Consider the following 22514-nt stretch of genomic DNA (forward strand, 5'->3'; position numbering starts at 1 on the left):
CCGAATGATTTATTCGGTGATTAAATTAAACACCGCCACCAAAAACAATTGAATTGAGCAAGCGCGCGCAATCGCATACAACGCCAAATGTCGATGTATTGCATTTTGATGGAATACACACCGTATATTTTTGTCAGATTATCCCTCTCAGTCGCTATGTGTGCATATAATGGAATATTGTTGACTTGACATTCGTGTTGTTGACTGTGCATGTATGCGTTTCTCTCTCCGTCTCTCACTGTGCTGTATATATATATGCCGTTATCTATCCATTGCACAAAATTGTTTGCTGAAGCTAACAGAGGGAAAGCTCTGCATGTTATTTGTGATTCGTTACACACATTCGCTGCTAGTTTCGATTTTCTCGTCGATTCCCAGAGACGCGATGAACACATACAGCGTATGAGAAATCAGTGCGTGTTAGTTGACTGTTAGAAATATCTATATAGAAGAGAATCGAAAAAGTTTATGACATTTATAAATAAATAAGCGAATAATGAGCATTTTTGATGAGAGTTTTCAGTGTCTTTGTTTGAATTTCAACGTGAATGTCTGATTTTTCGTTCGAAATAGTGAGTGATATAGACAAAGTGATGAAGCATTGATATGTTGAATGGGTGGTGAATGGGGAAAATGAAGACATCTTAAACAAAGCTTGAGCGTCGACATTGAATGTTATTTAAGTGAACACTTAAACAGACGATTTCTATCGATTTAGTCAAAAGCAATACGGTTTTGTGCATATTCGATTCCAGAATATATGCGCTTCCGTTTGGGGCAAGTTCAAATGAGTCAAAGTTGGTGAAATACCGAGAAGCAAAGAATAAATCTAGTGTCAATAGATTCGCATTTTATTAAAAAAAATACTGTGTTTTTTGCGTGTCGATTAGAGGACAAAAACAGAAACGACATGTATTTTTCTCTTCTTGGAATTAGAGAGTGGAAACGTGTATTGATCGGGCTTGAATAGACGTTGATGATAATCTTGGGAAATTGTTTGTTAGCCTGTTATTTTGACCGAAAAGAAAAAAACACTGTGTTTACTGCAAATGAAAGTATAATAATCTGGCATACGCAAACACCAATTTGTATTTGGTGGAAAATTAATTTGTTAAACAAAAGGCTCTCAGCGCAACAGAATTACAACAACAGCAGTAGCAACAGTAGCAGCAGTAGCAGCAGTAGCAGCAGCAGCAGTAGCAGCCGTAGCGGTGTACAAAGAATGATTGAATGAGAAGGCGTTGTTGGACGTTATGGCAACCGCACTCCGATCTGCTCCATTTTAGAATTCAATTGAAAAGTGTGTCATTGTAAATTTTCTGTGCTCAATATACAGTGAATTGTTATTCGTTTCTCTCTCTCTCTCTCTCTCTCTCTGTCTATTCTTCATTTTTTTCCCGGTACTTCGTCATGGCTTTTGTGTATTTCAAAAACCACACTCTTGTTGAAATGACTAAAACCGAAGCATTACACTTGTGTTTAATAACATTGAATTAGAGCCTAGTGTTCTCATTTTCAGGCGCTTGTATGTGTGTCATCTTCTCGTCATTGTCGTTTCCATCGTCGTCGTCGTCGTGGTTGCCTCAAGTGGTTGTTCCAATTTCCGATCTGATTTATTTCTCTAATGCAATTTAAAGCAGCAAGGGTTGGTTTTTTTTCGTCGCGGTTGTGCTATCGTTCTCTCGTTCTATCGCCCGAATTACGCCGTAATACTGACAATGTTTCAATTATTCACACAATAACAACGAAAATTAACTTGGCTACAATGTTATTAATTTTTTAGCGCTATAATCATTTATTGGCCCATTTGATCAAAGATCCCACTCCAGAGACGTTCACAACGCAACCGAGCAAATGACTTTCTTAGAGACGTAATTTCACGTAGTGATTAGTTTCAAGAGTTTGCTGCCATTTAGCAGAATTTTATAGATAAACACAAGTGAATAAACAAACACCATGGCCAAATTGATGTTGTTGTTGTTGTTTTTGGATATGCATTTGAATCGCGACGCATTCACGCAGCAATAATCATCATTATCAAATTAATTACGCTTTATGCGACCAAGTCTCTTCAAGAAGAGGAAGAGCTAATTAAGTGATTGTCAAAAGCAATACAAAGAATACCGTTTCTCATCTCTTTGCATACTTCTTTCGATTTGTGTCGACAAATATTTGGGTAAGTACAATTTACACTACAATAGTTGTTGTTAACATTGATAATTGAATCAGTTTTGTGAAGCAAGAATGATTCTCGCGTTTCGGCATCTTAACGCGCGATGCGCGACGACAGAGTCAAAAATTCGACTCAGCTCGGAATTCAGTGCATGGTCGATTATAACCATGGTCGGAAGCTTAAAGTTTTTTTTTATGTGCTTCGTTGCTCAATCGATAATAATTTTCCGTCGTTGCTTCAATCACTGTATAGTGTCTAGCCATTGAGGCAAAAAATGTCGATTGGAAATCGCTTCTGACTCACTGAGCCCGGGTAATCAAAATGTAAATGACAGTCTGTTTTTTCGCCTCTTTCATTTTGCGTTCAATCCTTTTTTTGATTTCAATAAGAATTATTGTAATAAGACTTTTCGAATTAAATCCATGCATTTGAAATTGAGCGAACAGTCTATTTTTAGTGGAAAATGATGCTATGGCCATTTTCATGTGAGCCTGTTTCAATTGAATGTTACATGGCATGACAGCAGCATTGCGTTGTTATTCGCATATGTAATTTTACGATATTTTTAGTCAAATCGAAGGGAAACTGTTGCCAACCGTAATGCTCACGTGCATCGATCGTGTCTGCTTGTGCATGGAAAATGGCAATAGAGAATTATATTAATAATATGGAACAACGGCCCCACCATGAGCAACAGCCAACCGTATTCCGCTTCCGAAGATAAGTCTCTGTCTAAAGATAAATTGACGGACTTTTCATTAGTTGAATTGATTTCATTTCACTTAATGGTCTCCAGTGTAATTCATATCATTTCGCACAGTATGAAAGTAACACTGCGTGTTACAATATTGGCATTTAAATTGCACTGTTTCAATATCGTTACATGCGACCAATCCAATTTGATGATAAAAATATGAAGCTCTTCAAATTGAAGCAGTAAGCCTTCGAGCCACTTAGAGTTACACCGAAGAAGCGCAATCAAATTTCTTCGTACATGTGGGAAAAAAGTGGAGCAAGTTTTTTTCTCTTTTTACTCTCTCTCTCTCTCTCAACCACCAAGTAGGCTCCTAAACCGACTAACAATAGCATTAATCAGCCGAGGTCTCAACTTATCAACATGCTATTTTACATACATACAAACTCCATATGCTGCACACAATCAAGCAACCGTTTTGTCAGTATCAATGTGCTTGAGTGTGCATAGAACGTCCACTATGCTGGATAGATAGCTGTCTATTCGGTCTTGTCGGTTTCGGTGCTGTCCCGTGTTCTGGCAACGGAAAGTAAGATTCATGCGCACAGAAAGATTTTTCCAATGACATTTCCACACATAGATATACGCATGCCCCCCCCCCCCCCTCTTCAAGAATGTGGCAAGCTTTTGTGGTAACATTTTGTTGAACATTACATATCGCTGCATTTGATTTCATTACCATTTTTGACATTTACTTCTTTTATCTGCAACCGTTGAAAGCAAGCAGCTGAACTGTGCCCAAAAAAGCCGCCGCACCATAGTGTAAAACCGTGAAATTGGCCACTAACTGTGCGGCTCAGCGAGGCATTACTTACCGAAATCAGCCGTTTTATATACTCAATGCTTCGCTTGCATATCATTACAATAAGCATATCAGCTGTGCAAAATCCGTGTGTGTCATAGGTTTTTTTGCGCTCGGTTTTTATGTGTTCTTTCCTAGTTTTCTCTTTCCCACACACGTTTTACGACCGCGAGATACGCGCTCGGTGGCGTTCCACGATGATATCGGTATATACATAAGCGAAACGCACACAAAATAAACACATTCACATATATATTTATCGTGTCTGACAGCGAGACACACTCGTTCTCTCTTCCGAAGCAAACACAAAGTCAATTCGATTCAGTGTGTTCGCTTCATTCAGTTTTAATCAAGTGGCCGAAGCATTCACACTTTCCTCACAACCACTTGATCTCTCTGGTTTCGACGTTGTTGCTTTTGTTTATTGTAAATTGTCCGTTTGTGTACATAAATTTTGATGCAATTGGTCGTCGGCGGTGGTGATTCAGACCGGCTGCTTTATCAATTGTTTACTCTAATTGCATATGCTCAATTTGTGCGAACAACAAAGAATTTAACAGCCAATGAATAATGTTTTGTGTGCGTGCGTGTTGAACATCGACGGAACAATCAACTTTTGACGTTGCTCTCGTGATTTTTCATTCAATTTCTCATGTGATTGATTACGAACGGAAGATTATTCATTATTCACTTTTGATGATGAGCTTCGCAACGGACATCAAATATTGATTGGCAATTAATTTTATCGAGATCGTTTTATGATTGCGTGAACGATGACTTCTTTTTTCCGTGACGTAGCCAAAGTCCAAACGGAAATTGATCCATTTGTACAGGCATAACAGTATGAAATACTCTATCGAAATAGATTTGCATCGTTCACATCCAATTTTGGCGAGAAATCTTTTAAATTAAAGGCTTTTTTTGGAAGAGTATTTGGAATAATTTGAAGAGTAAAAAATCTCGACGAAAATGGGGTAAAAAAAGTTAAAGGAAAATAAAATATTTGTTTTCTCTCATGTTCTCTCAACTAAAAATAGACGAATTAAAAAAGACAAAGAAAAAAGACAGTTGGAAAGGGACAAATGGAGAATATTGAAAGAAGAAAACCTGTCAAAAGAGGCAAAAAAACGTCGGAAGCAAAAAATATTATCAGAAATATAATGAGAAAATATGGTGTGAATTTCAATGGCCTTGTGTCGGAAATTCAATCAAAAATTTTCCCCCAAGTTTAATTCTCGTGAAACAAAATGGGAATAACACGTTAGAAACCGCAAATCGTTATTGATTTGCTTACCTTGGCTGTTCCTCTTCTTCTCTCTAATCCTGATGTGTCTCACTTTGGTAACCCAAATCAATGTGGAACAACTTTATCAAACTCCGAAGTCGAACACATCGAATGAGCAAGTTTTATAACATAATGAACCTAATTTTATCATGGTCATGGAAAATAAAGCGATGCAAAATGCATTTTGTTCATTGCGACGGAAAATCGCATTCGAAAACCAGCACCACCATCAGTAGCAGCAACAGCAACAGCAGCAGCAGCAGAAAAACGAAGTCAATTAAACGCTTTACGGAATTTATAGCGTTTATTAAACAGTGTTTGTGAAAACAAAACCTGCCCTAGTTTCTTCCAATGGTAACTTTTGTTGTTTTAAAGTGTCCTTATTGCCGTTAACAATTCTTCGATGCGAGTCTTGACAAATTCCTTGCATCGCAATGAAATTCAAAAACTTCTTATGACAAACAAAAAACAGTTGTTGAATTTTCCGTTAGCCATATCAAACGGCTAAAATTAACAACAAACAAAAAAAAACTCGAGTGTCTTTCGCGTCAAACGAACGCAGAAAAAAATACAAGTAATTATAGAACACACTGAAACGAACGAAGGTAAACAATGTATCGGAGTTCATATTCGAGTAAAAGCTTAAAATATTTTTTAGTGAAAGAAAAAAAAAACACTTTGAAAAAGTCATATGGTGTGCAGTATTTTTGTCGTGCGTTGTTTATACACACACGATTTTTCGACGAAATTCCGCACAAAAGAGAATTCGAAAGAAAACAAAAACAAGTATTGCGTTATGATTCTTTTTTCAAAAGAAAGTAGAATTATATCCACGAGTGAGATTGTGGGGAGAATGAACTTGTTTTCGACTCATTTAATTAAAAATGACAGTGTATTTCTACTCGAGTGTTTCATTGTAAAAATGAACAACAAACACTGACCGAACTGCCGCACATCATCTTCTTTGATGTAACAGCAGATCACTTACGAACGAGTCAATGTGACAGTTAGTGTACATTTACACTGTCTTTACTCTTAAGAAAGGCAAAGTTTGACGGTTTAAAAAATGGAATTCGACACTTTGTTTTTTCGCGTAGCTTTGTCTGGGTCAATAATTCAAAATCAATTGGAACAAAAGGAAAAATATTTCAAGATTGATTGACCGTTTGAATACGAATATCCTTCTTTCCAAGAAAGAGCCAATCAAACGATTGAGCAAATAAATGGAACTCTCAAGCTCAAAATTATAGTTGTAAAGCGTCAAAGCAAAATAAAACTGGAAAAAAACAAACTTCTGAATTTCCGTAAATCAATCTGAAATGATCTCGATGATATCGATGTCTTGAATGCAATCGAATAAAATAACAACACCTACAAAAAAAAACAGACTGAATAAAACATTACATATCATGTTCAAACAGCATTCAGAGACCCTTTTAGTCTGATGTATAGCGTGTATTAGTAGCAATTCGATAATTTATTACATTGTGTTGTATGTGTAACGAAAGTACGTGGTAATGTCGTCACATAAGAAAAAGCAACAAATCGCCAACAAGCGGCAATCCTTTGAACTGGAATGTCTTTTGCCCAGTACCAAGTAAGTAGGAAGTACATTATCCAGCAGCGTATTGAGTTTCAATCGTTGTAATCAGCACTATACTATAAATAGAGAGCGGAGCGGCGAGCGAACGAGCCAGTGAGTGAACCGAGAGTAGTCCGCAGTTGATAAATATCAAATCATTCTAACGAAGTCTAGAAACCCTATTATTTACGCTATTTCAAATTACACGGTCAATTCGCAATGCATCTCATCAAAGATCAACTGTTTGTTGTCGATACAACACCAAATTATAAATAAAGTATAGAGAATACGAGATAAATTCACGCTGGTCAATCGGCTTTGCCAGATTTGAGTTTACACGAATAATGAACTATTGATAAGAAGAATGCAACTGATAATAAAATATCGAATAATACGTAGGACGATGAGAAAAAATGTGAAAAAGTTAGATTCAGCTGGTTTTAGCTGGCTTAAACTGCATCAAACTGATTGGCAATATAACTTTGTTCAAAACACAGATCATCTTGTGAACGGCGCTTGCATTTTGAACAAGATTATACTCTGCGGTGATCGATTAATCTCACTTGGTTTAGGAAATATCAGCTGTAATGCGATACTGCAGTACTCATGAGTACCGAGTATTGCGGTTACAACCAGCATTCGCAGTGATCAATTCAATTTCGTTTTGCTAGCTCTTCGACGCATAAACAAGGTTACTTGGCCATTTATTGATTCATCGCCCTTGTAATTAGTTTCCAATTAAACTACAGCTACCTAAATTCCTATGCACCAAGAATAATTGAACCAGTTTGATCAGAAACTGTTATGCATAAGGTGCTTATTACCTATTTCATACATCGATAGTAATTAAAATTGTCATTTCGCGTTTGTATCGAATTGAACCGATATGAGTGAAAAAAATTGGTGAATTTTTTCGACCACTTCTTAAGATTGAAACAGATCTTAAATATTCAAACCTTGGCGGATGAGCTGTTGAAATTTGCATATCAATACCAGAGTTCTTGAGTTGAATTATCGTCGAAAAGAGTGAATCAATTAAAAAAGAACTGAATTAATAGCTCAGGGTTGAACAAATGGCCGAGCGTGTGTGTGTGTGTGTGTGTGTGTGTGTGTGCCGATCGAAGAGTTTCATTCTAATCGAGTGTAACGTTAAAATGTTTTCTTAAATGCCAGCTTCCTCATTAGATAGCAAGCGAATGGCTTGCAACGTTAATCGTTTACGTGAAACATCCGCACAACTAATTTTTATGACACACGATGTCATAACATTGAAAGTAATGGTTTTATTATATAAAGAAAAACGTGCTAGCAAAATGTTATCTTTTGGATGTAAAAGTGTGAGGGCCATGAACAAAAATCCTACGCTAAATGCAGTAGAATTATTCAAACAGATTTGTGGTGGCTACAAGTATACTTAACATCGAAAAACGGTTATTCTTTCGTCTACTAACGTGTTTTTTTTGAATACACAAAAAATGTGGACTTTAAATGAAGATAAAATACAAAAGTCGAGTTCGTGTTTAACGGAATTTCGTGCCGAGAAACATTGTTGCTTCAAGCGATATGTTAAAAAAAAGCTTTACATGAAAAAAGCACTTACCTTTATTTTCTTAACTTTATAGCAGACCTTGGAAAATGGATAATGACACAGAAGCACCCAAAGATCCGGGCGTCCTAAGCCAAAGATACACCGAACGAGATTATGAAGGTAATGGTCGTTTGAATGAAACAAGAGAAATAAAACAGAACAAGTGTTCAATAAAATGAAGAATAACATAATTTTCATCAATCATAACGATATTGCCAGAACAACATAAAGACAGCCAATGAAATCTCTAAACCAACACATTGATTCATTGAATATTTCGAGCTTGACTAGATTGTAATCAACTTTACGGCGACATTTACAGCTTTTCTGTACACACATCATAGACCGAAATTATGAAAATCACAGTATTTTGAAAAATGCATCAAGTAATCATTGCAAAATATCAGTGTGCATTGCCTAGTGTGAAGTTATACTTCACAGAGCAGCTGTTAGTCTCACCGTAAAGTTGAATATATTCTAGTAAAGCCACACACGATTGATAAAAGTTGCACGAAATATTCAATGATTGAATGAGTTGGTTTAGAGATGGCATTGATCACAATGTGGCAGGAGTCTTACATTTAAAATGTATTACGGCACTATAACTTTGTTTTCAATAAATATGTGCGTTTAGGTCATCGAGCCCACTCGGTGTTCGTGGGAGTGCACATGCCAAACAGCCGTAGACATTCACATCGCCGACACAAGCATCATCACAGAGATGGCGATAAAGTTTCCGAATATGACCGACCACGTGAGTAGAAATTGCTAAAAAACAATGCACCAATTTGTACATCCTAGTCAAAACAATCACAAAATTAAGAGTATTAAAAAACAGACAACTGAAACAATGACTCAATCCGTTTCGTTTGGAAACAATAACATCTTTTTCCTCTCTGTGTATTGCATAACCGTATGAATATGTACTTTATCACAGGGTCAAATTCAGTTATCGGACTTACGCGTCGCCGTGTTAGCATTACTGAAGAAGGAGCAGTGTGTAAGGACAAAGCTATCAATCATATTACACAAAATGCTTTGCGATAGGCAACGCTCTTACTTTCGTTTTCGTCTTCGTTTTTCTTTTCTCCATCTGTTCAATCATTTGCACAAGAGTGTATTTATAATTTGCTTAGGTTTTCAACGTGAAACATACTTTCCATATCACCATATCTACTTCGTCTATCGATTGGACTTACGATTGAATCCAGCTGCCAATTTAATTTTGAGTTTTAAATTTCTTGGAAAATTTCACAAGAGTTTCGTTCAATTTAATTGAGTATTTAACCGAACCATTTCCAAATCAAGAAAATATTTTCACTTTGAGCGAACAATTTTCATTTGAAGTGAAAATTTTGGTTTTTGTTTTGTTGCTTCATTTTTCCCTCTGTAATTTTTTTGAAGCTTTCACAGTTATTTCTGTAAAAGTAACGTTGCACGTCATGGAATTTGTTCAAGTACGTAATTCTGTTTATGATGAAAATGTTTTTCGGTTTTTGTTGTTGCAGTGACTCCACCCGCTCATCGCGTGCAGTTTATTCTTGGCGAAGATGTTGATGACGCTGGTCACGAGTCGCACCCGCTGTTTTCCGAAATGGAGGAGCTGGTAAAAGATGGCGATGAGATTGAATGGAAAGAAACGGCACGATGGGTTAAATTCGAAGAGGATGTGGAAGAGGGCGGTGATCGTTGGTCAAAACCGCATGTGGCTACATTATCATTACATTCATTATTTGAGCTACGCAGCTTACTGACTAACGGAACAGTTATGCTGGACATGGAAGCGAGCAATCTGGAAGAAATTGCCGATTTAGTTTGTGATAACATGGTGAACGCTGGCTCACTGCCATTTGCAAGTAGGGAAAAAGTACGCGAAGCTTTGTTACTTCGACATCGACATCAGCACGAACGTGAAGCCAAGAAGAAAGATAACATGAGCCGATTGCCTATCATACGGAATCTTGCTGAAATTGGACGCAACCATTCATCATCAAAAAGTATGTTGAATCCACACTCATTTTATATCTTTTGTTCTTCCTCATGCCATTGACACACACTCACGAGAATTTTGTTCAGAACATGACACTTGTTTTCCGTTTGATTTTGTCAAGTAACAAAAACGTTCTGTTTATCTGCATTGAAGTAAGTGAAGTGCAAGCGTTTTTGCATATTAAGTCGAAAATCGTTCATCCCATTCCGTAGGTCCATTTCGTTTCGTTCTATTTTTCACTTTTTTGAAACTTTTTTTCATTTCTTTTAGCATTTTCATTGAGTTATTAATCATTTTCTTGCATTTTGTAGTCTTGATTTTCGTTTTCCAACTAAAAAAGAAACATTTAACTTATCCAAACTATATCAATTTATTTTCATTTTGGGCGCGTGAACATTAATCAAATCTCTCACTCATGACTAAAATCCAAATACTAAAAATCAATCATTTAAAATCGAAAATTCGCAAATCTATCGCATGCTCAGACCTACATCAGACGACCAACAAGCCGGCCACATCTTCATATTCATTACATTTGGTCGATACAACGGCTGGTATTGATGACATCATTCCATCACCACAAACTACTCAATTGAGTGGCTCTAAAAAAGATGCACGTGGTTTATATCTCGCTGTTCCAACAACAGGTACATGAATGATTACATTAGTGTGTCGTGTGTGTCTCTCGCTCTCTCTCGATCGATGTACCACCACTCATTGTAGCATACATTTGAAAATCAAACAGAAGGGATTTAGAACACCATTACACACGACAACCACTCATTCATCCTCAATGACATGCATCATTCAAGTCGAATCCAGACGACAGAAATCACATACACACACACTCACATCGTAATTGTATTACCAAACACTACACAGCCGCTCACACACACACACACACACACACTCACTCACTCACTCACTCATACACAAATCAAACTCGAACGGCGACAATTGAAATTAGTTTAATAACAGTCATAATCCACATCCGAATCAAGCCATTACACAAGTTCACCACACACACTCACGAATATTCCACAGAAACGCCAAATATAGTAACAACACTCCGAACGGTTGCAATTCGTTGGAACATGCAAACATGCTAATCTGAGTAGAGTCACGCCTTTTGCGCCACATTTATTTATCACATCACTCAATTCGACACTCCTTAAATGTTTACCGCTTTATACAGTTTTCGGTTTTCACCTTCATTTTTGGCTATATTTCGATTTTTGGTTGGTTTTTCGTTTGATTTTAGTTCGGTGCTTTCATTTGAATCGCTGCGTTTGTTTTGATTTTGCATTTCTATACACACACAACTCACAATCCCCAGTGACATACAATTTTGGGTAATTCGTAATTGTTTCGTGAGTGAATGCGAATCGATTTTTTTCTGTATTATGATTTTTTTCGGATCCCAATCTCAACCATCAAAAATACTTTGACCACCCTATTTCAAAGTGGCACTGCGTTTTGGAAATAACCATTTGTATTGTTTGGAAATAAATTTACAACGAATTTTAACGGCACAATGCCATGGGTTCAAAAATGATGCAAATTTCCTGATAAAAATGAGCATTTTTTGTTCTTGTCTCGAATTTGATTTGGTCGTCGAATTTTGACGATTTTTCAGGTGACATGAATACATTCCAATTGAGCAACATTGGTGTTACAACATGGTTTCATGCGGGTACTAATGGCGCTAACACTAGCGCTGACAGCGCAAACAATGCAAGCATATCGTCATCATCCATGACTCAGATGGCAGCCAAAGGTTTTAAACCACGCTTTTTTCACTCTCTCCATGTTTCTGTTTATTTGTCTCTCTTTTTTACTATTTTTCCAAGGGATTTTCTTTCTATATATCGTGAACAAACACAATGCACAAATTCTCTTTATCTTATTCGCAAGACATTTCCATTCGATTCGTTTTTCTTGTACATAATATATAAAGCATTTTATTAAGGAAAATTTCTATTTTGAGATTCTTATCACTCCTTTAACTCTGAAACGCTCTCTTTCTCCTTTTCGCTTAATTGGTGTGTAATTGTTTGAACAACATTGAATAGTTCGCTGTAGAACATTTCCGTTCGAGTATGAAATGATAAAATAGAATCGACAGTCACAACCAAAAAGTCAAGTATATTTTGTAACCAGGGGAAATAATGTTGAAATGATAGAAAGTAAAAAATAATTGGAAATTGTTTGAAACACTGATTAAAAATATAAATTAGGAAGAGTAATCAGAAATAGTGTCGCTGAGTTGATATTTGATGATTCGACAACATACAGAATTTATTACCAATACCGGAATAGAATAGTTAATGGAAAAAAATGGATGACAATCTAGACTAGCGCAAAATGAAGAGAAAAAAGAAATCATTTTCAAGGGAATATGGTATATTGAAGCAACTTTTCTATCAATATATGATGAAAAGTTTCATTTTCGTTCATTTTCCGTTTTCAGCGTTTATTTTCGAAGAATATCAAAAGTTTTGATTCAATATTCACAACTTGCAAACGACACATTAACTTTGTTCGTTCTTTTACTTGTCTAAAAGTCCTTTTACTAATCAATTATTTACAAACTCAACTTTCGAATGTCTAAAAGTTATGGTATTTTTCTATGCATTCGTGTTTATACACGGCAACTCTTATATTTTTGATCTCGATTGAGTTTTCTTCCCACACACTCATAATAAATCCTAAAAAAGTACTTTTGATTATTCACATCCGACAGTTTTTTTTGTCGTTCATCCAACTTTTTACAATGTGCGTGTTTAGGCAGGTTATGTTAATAATAATTTGACCGAAAAAAACGATTCCATTTTTTTGACCTCATGACAACAGCGCAAACATTTTCGGACCGGTGAAGAAAAACCGCGCACCAATTTCGTATTATTTTATCGCATCATTACAAAAATTGCTATGAGACTGTTGAAACTTTTTTTTCTCCTGTGTACACATTTGCCTCTCTCTCTCTATCTTGGCTCACGAATCTATTACAATTAAGTCAATATTTACCTGTTCCACAAATAAACGGCGTCATCGTCGCCGACATTGTACTGAACCTATCGATTTTCTATTTACAAACTCTTACTGTTTCTATTTACGTTGAATTGGTCGTGTTGTTTAATTTCCTTTTTTGGTTCATTTGGTTTTTTGGGTGGAATTTAAATACTTTTGATTTCATCAAAATTTAATGCACACATGCCGTGAGTTTTTTTTATTTTTATCATCGAATTGATCCTTGTACAGAGAAAAAACCGATTACTTCGCCCGTGTTACAAAAACATAACGATTACGACGATATAATTCTCTCATGTTCCCAATGCCACGTATAAATGCTAGTTTTTCCTCCATCCGATATTCTCGATAAATATGTGTATATAGCGATATACAATTTTAAAATCCACACAGATACCTTTTGAATTTAAATGGAAAACAAATTGTTCTTTGAAATTGCTTATTCTAGTGATAGACGATCAACAAAATGGTGCAAACACCAAGCAAGGCTTAACGCCATCACCATCAAACGCATTTTCACCGGCGATCACAAATGCCGACAGCACAAATGGAATGAAATTTTTAATGGTTCCTGGTCAAAGTGCTCAAATGGGCAGCTTTTCATCGGGTAAAACACAAACACCGTTCGATGTGCACGATGTTTCCATATAAAGGATCTAGTTAGACTGTTTTTTCTTTTTGTTTCTGTCTTGGGAAAATATAAATTTATTGATTGCTACCCATGTGCGAATTGTGAACACAATTTTTGTAAATTGAACTTTCCGCCTGCTTTTTTCTGCCTATAGAGATTGCCAAATAGTTGAAAATGAAATCAACAATACAAAATACGATTTGATTGCTTTACTGCAGTAAAAAGTAACCTTTTGAGAGCAGCTTTTTTTTTTGAACGAATGCATGTTTTCTTAGAATTTATAGCAATTTTCCCAGTTTTTTGTCGCTGATAATTATTTTTTTTTTTCGTTTCCAAGCTTTAAAAAATGGAAACGAAAAACTTTTCCGTTTGCTTTCGAATATGCATGAATTGTTGAACTTTTTTAATATTTATGCACGAACCATAATTAGCCTCTATGTATGGAATATGATATGGTTTAATTGGATTGACGTGGGGTTCGGTTTGAATAAAAACTAATTATGCCAATGGCACTTTATTTTCCATGATATTTGACACCGAAAAAGGAGATGAAATGGTAAAAAGTCCGAGCATCATGTCAATGCCACGTAATGCTAGTTCCTCTGAGTTACAAAATGGTGATCCGCACAAAGTCAATACACATTTTATGAAAAAAATCCCGCCTGGTGCCGAGGCCAGCAACATTCTGGTCGGCGAAGTGGAATTTTTGGATAAAACACTGTCTGCATTTTTGCGGCTAAACAAAGCATCGATTATGGGTGACCTAACTGAGGTTCCGATTCCAACTAGGTAAAAATCATGTAAAGAGTTTGTTTGAAGAAAACAAAATCTTTAAAGAAAAAACTTTTTTTGAAGCAAAAAATCAGTGATGTTAATGTCAAAAAATGCGTCCTTTTTTCTCTCCTCTCAAAAGATTCCTGTTCATTTTGCTCGGTCCCGTGGGAAGTCATGACAGTTTCCATGAAATTGGTCGTGCTATGGCAACTTTGATGTCCGATGAAATATTTCATGAGGTTGCCTATCGAGCTAAGAAACGTGATCACCTCTTGGCTGCTGTTGATGAGTTTTTGGACGCTGTCACAGTATTACCGCCAGGTGAATGGGATCCAACCATTCGAATTGAACCACCAGCAGCCATTCCATCACAAGAAGTACGCAAGCGGCCGCCAGAAAAGCCCAGTGCAAAAGAAGAGCACAATGAGGAAGACGAGCAACGGTTAAGAGAAAAATCGGGCTTAGTACGAACGGGTGTCTTATTTGGTGGTTTAAAAAATGATTTGCGACGCAAAGTCCCGTTTTACGTGTCCGATTTCAAAGATGCCCTCAGCTCACAGTGCATTGCATCGTGGATATTTTTATATTTCGCCTGTTTGTCGCCAATCATCACATTTGGTGGATTGCTCGGAGCGGCAACAGGAAACAATATGGCGGCCATGGAGTCTTTAGTATCAGGTTTTGTATGTGGCATAGGATATGGCTTCTTCTCTGGACAACCTTTGACTATTTTGGGCTCTACTGGTCCTGTGTTGGTGTTTGAAACGATCGTTTTCAAATTTTGCCTCGTTTTTGAACTGGATTATATGTCATTCAGGTAAACCTACCTACAAGCTATAGATATAGTTAAAAGCACTTATTTATTATACTTATAATTCGGCGCATTGAAATACATTATTCAAGCCGATTTGAATAACGTTAATTAATGAGTTTGCAATGATTTGGTTTTATTTTACAGATTTTGGATCGGCACATGGATTACAGTCATACTCATCATCATGGTTGCTATTGATGCGAGCGCTCTGGTGTGCTACATAACACGTTTCACCGAAGAGAACTTTGCCACGTTGATTGCTTTCATTTTTATCTACAAGGTAATGTTAATTACATTGATTGATTGATTGATTGGTTAATCTAGGTATTTTACATTGGTTGGTATTGATTTCATTCACAAAATTCGGCGAATTTTCAATGTGAAAAATCAATTCACATTTTCGAATGATTCACCTCTATTGATTCTATCGTGGTTGACTTTTGCCACAGTAAAATCAATGGTTCACATATTGAGTGGTTATTGGGTATCGATGTGAAAACAATAAGTGTGTATTGATTTTAATGACGAAAATATTTCAAAATAAAAAAAGAGCAAAATCATAAAAGAGAAAAAAGTGAAAATTGGAATCGATGGAAAAAAAAGTGTGTTGAGGAAAAAAGTTATTGTTACCCTTTTAAATTTGACAGCAAAAAAAAAATCAAACACATTTTTAATCGATTAATCTTGTTCGCAGGCGGTTGAAAACGTGATATCGATTGGCGATAAATATCCTATTGAATCATCACATGAGGTGTACGATTGTGTTTGCCAGTCACCATACGACAAAAATGACTTCAGCTGGGCAAAATACAATGGCCCCCAATGCCATGTAAGTAACTTTGGATGAATCGAACCATTTAAAGTCTTTATTAAATTTCCGAAATTCACTTGATTATGTTTGACAGGCACTCAATGGAACACGTGTCGGTATGGATTGCGATAAGACGGAGCCAGTTCCAAATGTTTTCCTTATGTCCACTTTGCTGTTCTTTGGCACATTCACCACATCAATCATTCTGAAAGATTTCAAGAATGCTCTATTTTTCCCGTCAAAGGTAAACGTTTTATCCTTTTGCCTGCTTTTGCCTATTGTGAATCGTAGTAGAAGCTTTTATTTTATTTTCTGTTACAAATTACCTAATATCGAAAATTTCTTCCCAATTCCTTCTAGGTCCGTCAATTAATCAGTGATTTTGCCGTAATCATTGCCATTTTCTCAATGACCACATTGGATTATTGCGTCGACATTCCAACACCAAAACTAGATGTACCGTCTGAATTTAAGCCAACACTGGGCACGCGTGGATGGTTAATCAATCCATTTTTAAATCACTTTTGGTGGTGGATAATTGCATTTTTCCCCGCTCTACTCGGTGTCATCCTCATCTTTATGGACCAACAAATTACCGCAGTCATCGTGAATCGCAAAGAGAATAAATTGAAAAAAGGATGTGGCTATCATTTGGATTTATTTGTATTGGCAATTCTCATTCAGATTTGCACCACATTCGGACTGCCATGGTGAGTTGAACACTTTGATTGCCTCATTTAAAAAGCAAATGACTAAAATGGCCTAAAACTTTTTGCTGATTTTTTTTTCCATTAAAGGTTTGTCGCTGCAACGGTATTGAGTATAAATCACGTGAATTCATTAAAATTAGAATCAGAATGTGCAGCCCCGGGTGAGAAGCCGCAATTCTTAGGCGTTCGAGAGCAACGTGTGACCCATGTGTTAATCTTCCTCACAATCGGTTGCTCTGTATTCCTAACACCACTCTTAAGTCATATCCCAATGCCCGTATTATTCGGCGTATTTTTATACATGGGCGCCGCATCATTAAAAGGTCTCCAATTATTTGATCGTATTATGATCATTTTTATGCCCGTCAAGTATCAACCAGATTACTTGTTCTTGAGACAGGTGAATATTATCGCTTACATTAAATCACACAAATTGCCGTCTCATTGTCTTTACTACGACTCAAATATCAATTCCGCACATTTCAGGTACCATTGAAACGTGTTCACATCTTTACACTGATCCAATTTGCGTGTCTTGCGGTTTTGTGGGTTATCAAATCGTATTTCTACACATCAATTCTGTTCCCGTTGATGTTGGTGGTAATGATTGGCATTCGAAAGTCATTGGATTGCATGTTTACACACCGCGAATTGAAAATTCTCGACGATATCATGCCTGAAATGACAAGACGTGCAGCTGTTGAAGATATGCATAATTTAGGGGAAGGAGAAGTAAGTCGATTTGTGCCTATCAATTTTTTTATGGGTTTTCTGTTGCATTTTCGTGTGCGGTAGCGCATACAATCCATAAAAGCCAATTTGTATGCGGTAGCGCTATGTTCTATCGTTTCGATGAGACAGCGCAAAAACAGGAAATTGCACTGCTACTGAGCGAAGATAGAAAAAAACGGGAAGAAGCATAAAAAAAGAACAGACTTTATTCGATTGAAATACCGCTTAACGGCTTAAGTGCTCTTATAAAAAAAGAAATCAAATGCATCATCGATTAACAAGGTAAATGTTTGTAATATGATTTTCAGCAACAAGACCAACCACCGCCATATCCAGGAGATTTAGAAATCTCTAAAGCGAAATTATCATTAATCATTCCATCGAAGCCAATTAATATCACCGAAGAGGTAAACAAGACAACCATTTGGAAGCAAGTAAACGAGGGAAAAAATGACAACAACTCGAAAGAGCCGACCAAACGGAAGCACAGCCAAAGTTCTTCGTAAGCAAAAAAAGCAATTTTATTTTCTAACGAACAACTTTCACCTTTGTTGTAATAGGAGTATAACTCAGTTCTCCTACTCTAATCAACTTCCATAACAACCCTCCGGGGGCGGTGAATGGGGATTCACTCTATCAATGTTTGTCCTTGTAATCAATATTTGTTTCAAACTGTTTATCCATCCGAATGGAATTTCAGATCGGGCGAAAAGAAGGGCGATCGAAAGAGTTTGAGTCCAACCAGTGAACAGCGCCTATCAACGATGGCCGAAGAAGAAGAGCAACAAAACAGTGAACAAACAAAGAAGACCACAGCAAACAATTTATCTCAGGTTTAATTAGAAGCAAACAAACATTAAAAAAACAGACACGAGCAAAAAAAATATCAATTGAATTCATTATACTATAATTGAAACGTTTATTTCGGTCTTGCTCACTGAGTTGCATTTGTTTCTCATTGTTTATCTTTTCCTATATTTTTTGGCTAATGATAACGAAAAAAAAACCAATTGAATGCTAAAAGTAATCGCAATTTATGAATAAAAAAAAATCAAATTATTATGTGCCAAATGTAAGCAAATAACAACAAACAAACAAAAAATTAACAATGGATGAAATGAATGTCGATAGAGTTGCTTTTTTTCCTGCACACATTTTTTGAGTGGCAAAACCATTTTTTGTTTCAAACGCTTTGCAAATTGGTCAATTTATGGTAATTAGATTTTGGGTTGTTTTTAATTTTAAGCTCATGTTAAGTCGAGCCCTTTCTTCTAACTAGCAAAAACTAAATGTGTAAATTAATTTAACGTAGCCAGTATTCTCGTAACCGACTCTATCAGTTTATAAAAATTATGTAAACAAGCAAATTATCTCTCATTTTGTTGATCGGATTTTGAACGAACGAACGAACAAGAAAACAAATTGTAGTGAATTAATAAGTTATCGTAATTTTGTGTTGATTCGAATAAGTAAGTGCTAGAGAATGGATTTTTCCTTTCTTTTTTCTATGGAAATGAAATAATTTTTGTGTTTTCTTTTTTTATTTTGCGGTAGCGAAAATCGATGAAATTTTTTTGAATGTTAAAACGGTTGATTATGAATAGGCAGACGTATTTGTTATCGAAAAGTGTTCTTTTTTCTGTTTTGTTTTTCGTCACACACATACACACATACATACACATCACATCGATCCATTTTTTTTTTGTGAGAAACAAAACAAGAGAAAACTCATTTGTAGTCAAACAATTAGTTGCTTGAAATGGAATGGAGCTCACACCACTAGGTAAATTATATATGTCAATTATTTTGATAGCCAGACCTCTAACTGTATATCCATCAATGTATAATGGTAGTTTTCTTATGAAAATAACAATCTTAACGAAACAAACAAAAACAATACCATGTAACACACAAACCGAAATGTAAAAACAAAAACAACAACTATGAACCCATTTGGAAACCTCAATAAAAACAATACATTCTGCTGATTTTAATGATAGTAATTGCACCCTCTTCTTTCGCTTGTCAATGTACATACACACAACTCTTAGATTTGCACTGAATGCGTTTTATTCAATGGCCGACAGCAACAAATGAGCGAATCCGTTCTGAAGCCAATTTCATTCTTTTGCACTTTTCAGCCAAAATCGAAGCAGCAATCATGGTTTAGAGGCAGCTTCCACAACAAAAAATCAAAGAGCGAAGAGACAAGGGTTTAAATGAAACAGACAATTTATCAATTTTATTTTCACACTTTTATTTCATTTCAACACATTAAATTCACAATAAAACTACAACAAAAAAAATTCGAAATACTTTGGCACGATGTTCAGAATTAATTAAGACTTTGTTTTATGGGAATGGTTTTGTCAAAAAGATTTTTGCTTGCTGCGGTTGCAAGGCGGCTTATGATTGACGCTTACAAGTTGCAATTCATGTCAAATAAAACGTATATAAACGTCCATGTCAAAAATAGGATGTACACAAAACGGTATGTACTAAAAATTATGTTATAATAACGATAAAAATCGTTGAGTTAGCCCGACACCGTCGATTCATTCATGCGGCTTGACTTGTAAATCCATCCATGAGTCTGGAAATATCGTTCGATTTCCAGTAGCGACTTCCCTTTTGTTTCCGGTACTGCGAAATAAATGAGAGCTGTCGTTGCTAGACTGGCTAATCCAAAAACGAAGATAACCCCAGTCAAGCCAATGTGTTCATTTAAATTTGGAAAGAATTTGTTGAGTACAAAAGTTACAATACTAAAATACGTATAAATATAGCCAGCCAAGCGACCACGGATCTTTGCAGGTAACATTTCACCGGTCATAAAGCCTGGGGCAATCATAAATCCGGTATTTGTTGCTATGAACAGTAGAAGCATCGAACCAGTCACCGTTAAATTCATCGTTTCATTTGGAAATAGCTGTTCGTTATGTAAGTATGTGGCTAAAACTAGTGTACTAATCGTTGAACCTATACCAACTATGAGATAGATATTTCGTCTTTTCACTCTTGTAAACAGCCAACAAAAACCGACCGTAACTACCAATCGTACCACCGATAAGATTACACTCGCATTATATGCATTGACGGTCAAGTGTACTTGAGATAGTATATCGATAGCGTAGTAGATAATCAAATACGTTCCGGTTAAATTAAACAGTAAAATAAAAGCAAAGATTATGGTGATGGGTTTTAAAACCGATGGCTGCAAAAAGTCACGATATGATGTCGATTGTGCGGCATTTCGAGCCACTTCTCTTTCTTGATTGATTCGACTTAAATGTTCGTTTAGTTCATTTCGAGCAATACTTGCATCACCACGCAGCCAAAGGAAACTTTGGTATGCCTTTTCCATGTGACCGTTTCGGAGCAACCAAATTGGTGACTCGGGTATTATCAGTGTACCAACCAAGGTCACAATGGGTAGAACGATTCCACACCAGGCCACATTTCGCCAATTCGTCACTGCACCCAGAATAAATGTTAACAGAAATCCAAGTGATAATGTGACATAACTAAGGTTTATGATTACACCACGGAATTCTGCATCGGCACTTTCAGCGAGGTAGATCTGTTGAAGGAGAAAAGGGGAGGGTTTTTGAAAAAACCTTTTCTCAAACCAAAATTGTAAAGAAATTTTTAGATGAAAACAAAAATCAAAAGTTTGGTGTCACCTGGCATATTGGAGGTCCAAAACCTCCGAAAATTCCCAAAAATACGCGACTCGTAAACAGTACCAAATGAGATTCTGTAGTTGCCAAAACAATCCAGCTTATAATCAGTGGAACTAACGGCGTTGCCAATGTAATTTTTCTGCCATAACGGTCCATCATAAGGCCGCAAATCATTGAACCTTCATTTGCAATAATTCCATGGAAAATATTGAAAAAAGTTCGAATTTGCAAGAAAATAAAAATACTTACCAATCGGTGAGGCCATACTGAATGTGCTGGTAAACCAAGAGCCTTCTTCTGTGCCAAAGTGCAACGTTCCATTCTCATTTCGTAATGATGGTACTATCAAAGCGGGAAATGCAAGCGAATGAGCCATTGAAATCATAACTGGAGTCACAACGGCTGTTAGCAGAACCTAAAAATGGAATGTTTGTGATGGAAAATTACAAAATAAAAAAAATTCAAAAATAAAAAAATATTGATAAAAGAATTAAATTCCATTCAAATAAAAATAAACGTCCAAAAATAATGCAGAAGCATTATCAAACATTTCGGTGTAAAAAAAATTCGAAATGAAATTAATATATTGAAACACTCACTTGGCGATTAATGCCAGTTCTGGTTGAATTTGCAGCTGGTTTTTTTGCTATATCGTCATATTTTTCGGATTGCAATAGTTTATTAGAGGCTTCTGCCGGTAGAGTAGGTTCCAGCTCCCTATGAAATGATACGATTGTTAAACTCAATTGATTTTTATTGAAACGTAATGTTATAGAATTATCAACGATTCAAAAAAAAAATATTATCAACAGCACACAGCGAGCCGCGAGCCTTAATTTGCCACAATTCCATGGGAATTATTGAAAAAAGTGCAAAATTACATTAAAATAAAAACACTTACTCAATGTTTGTCTGCCTTTTTTCCATGACGGGCTGTTTTTTGTGCTATCGCGATATAAATTCGTATGTTCAAACTTTACGCAGTGTCTAGATACTCCGCCGGAGATTCACAAATGATGTAATAACATTTTATTGAATCTAATTTACTCAAGAAAACGCGTTTAATGTGACAAGACGGTTGTTTGTCGCAATGTCTTTATTCACCGAAAAAAGAGCTTGTCAAATTGGGATGGGTTGCAGAATGATATTTATTTA

The 22514-nt window shown here is 36.1% G+C and overlaps 2 protein-coding genes across 13 annotated transcripts; one reads left to right on the forward strand and one right to left on the reverse strand.

Annotated features, from left to right (window-relative positions):
• Positions 1–327: 327 nt before the first annotated feature.
• On the forward strand, positions 328–19982 carry LOC129565437 (electroneutral sodium bicarbonate exchanger 1-like). 12 transcript variants are annotated; one of them, XM_055440366.1, is made up of 19 exons: positions 1270–1300; positions 1520–2176; positions 8219–8304; positions 8819–8938; positions 9122–9184; positions 9693–10181; positions 10660–10821; positions 13653–13811; positions 14381–14624; positions 14749–15426; positions 15568–15703; positions 16118–16252; positions 16329–16478; positions 16595–16944; positions 17032–17344; positions 17431–17676; positions 17985–18178; positions 18377–18509; positions 19818–19982. In XM_055440366.1, the coding sequence occupies exons 3-19, from the start codon at positions 8232–8234 to the stop codon at positions 19893–19895; spliced, it is 3723 nt and encodes a 1240-aa protein (XP_055296341.1). In that variant the 5' UTR covers positions 1270–1300; positions 1520–2176; positions 8219–8231; the 3' UTR covers positions 19896–19982. The 12 variants fall into 12 exon arrangements, with proteins under 12 accessions (XP_055296340.1, XP_055296348.1, XP_055296345.1 ...); XM_055440364.1 differs by lacking the exons at positions 1270–1300; positions 1520–2176 and adding exons at positions 4237–5368; positions 6436–6611; XM_055440365.1 differs by having other exon boundaries at positions 328–2176.
• LOC129565438 (facilitated trehalose transporter Tret1-like) lies at positions 19909–22395 on the reverse strand. The gene is made up of 5 exons (XM_055440377.1): positions 22261–22395; positions 21959–22076; positions 21609–21774; positions 21360–21538; positions 19909–21256 (listed from the first exon to the last, which is right to left on the reverse strand). Exons 1-5 carry the CDS (start codon positions 22284–22286, stop codon positions 20213–20215), a joined length of 1533 nt encoding a protein of 510 aa, XP_055296352.1. The 5' UTR covers positions 22287–22395; the 3' UTR covers positions 19909–20212.
• Positions 22396–22514: the final 119 nt, after the last annotated feature.

This window comes from Sitodiplosis mosellana, unplaced genomic scaffold, assembly GCF_009176505.1.
Source record: "Sitodiplosis mosellana isolate CC-2019 unplaced genomic scaffold, AAFC_SMos_1.0 Smas_scaffold_2, whole genome shotgun sequence".
NCBI classification, from domain to species: domain Eukaryota; kingdom Metazoa; phylum Arthropoda; class Insecta; order Diptera; family Cecidomyiidae; genus Sitodiplosis; species Sitodiplosis mosellana.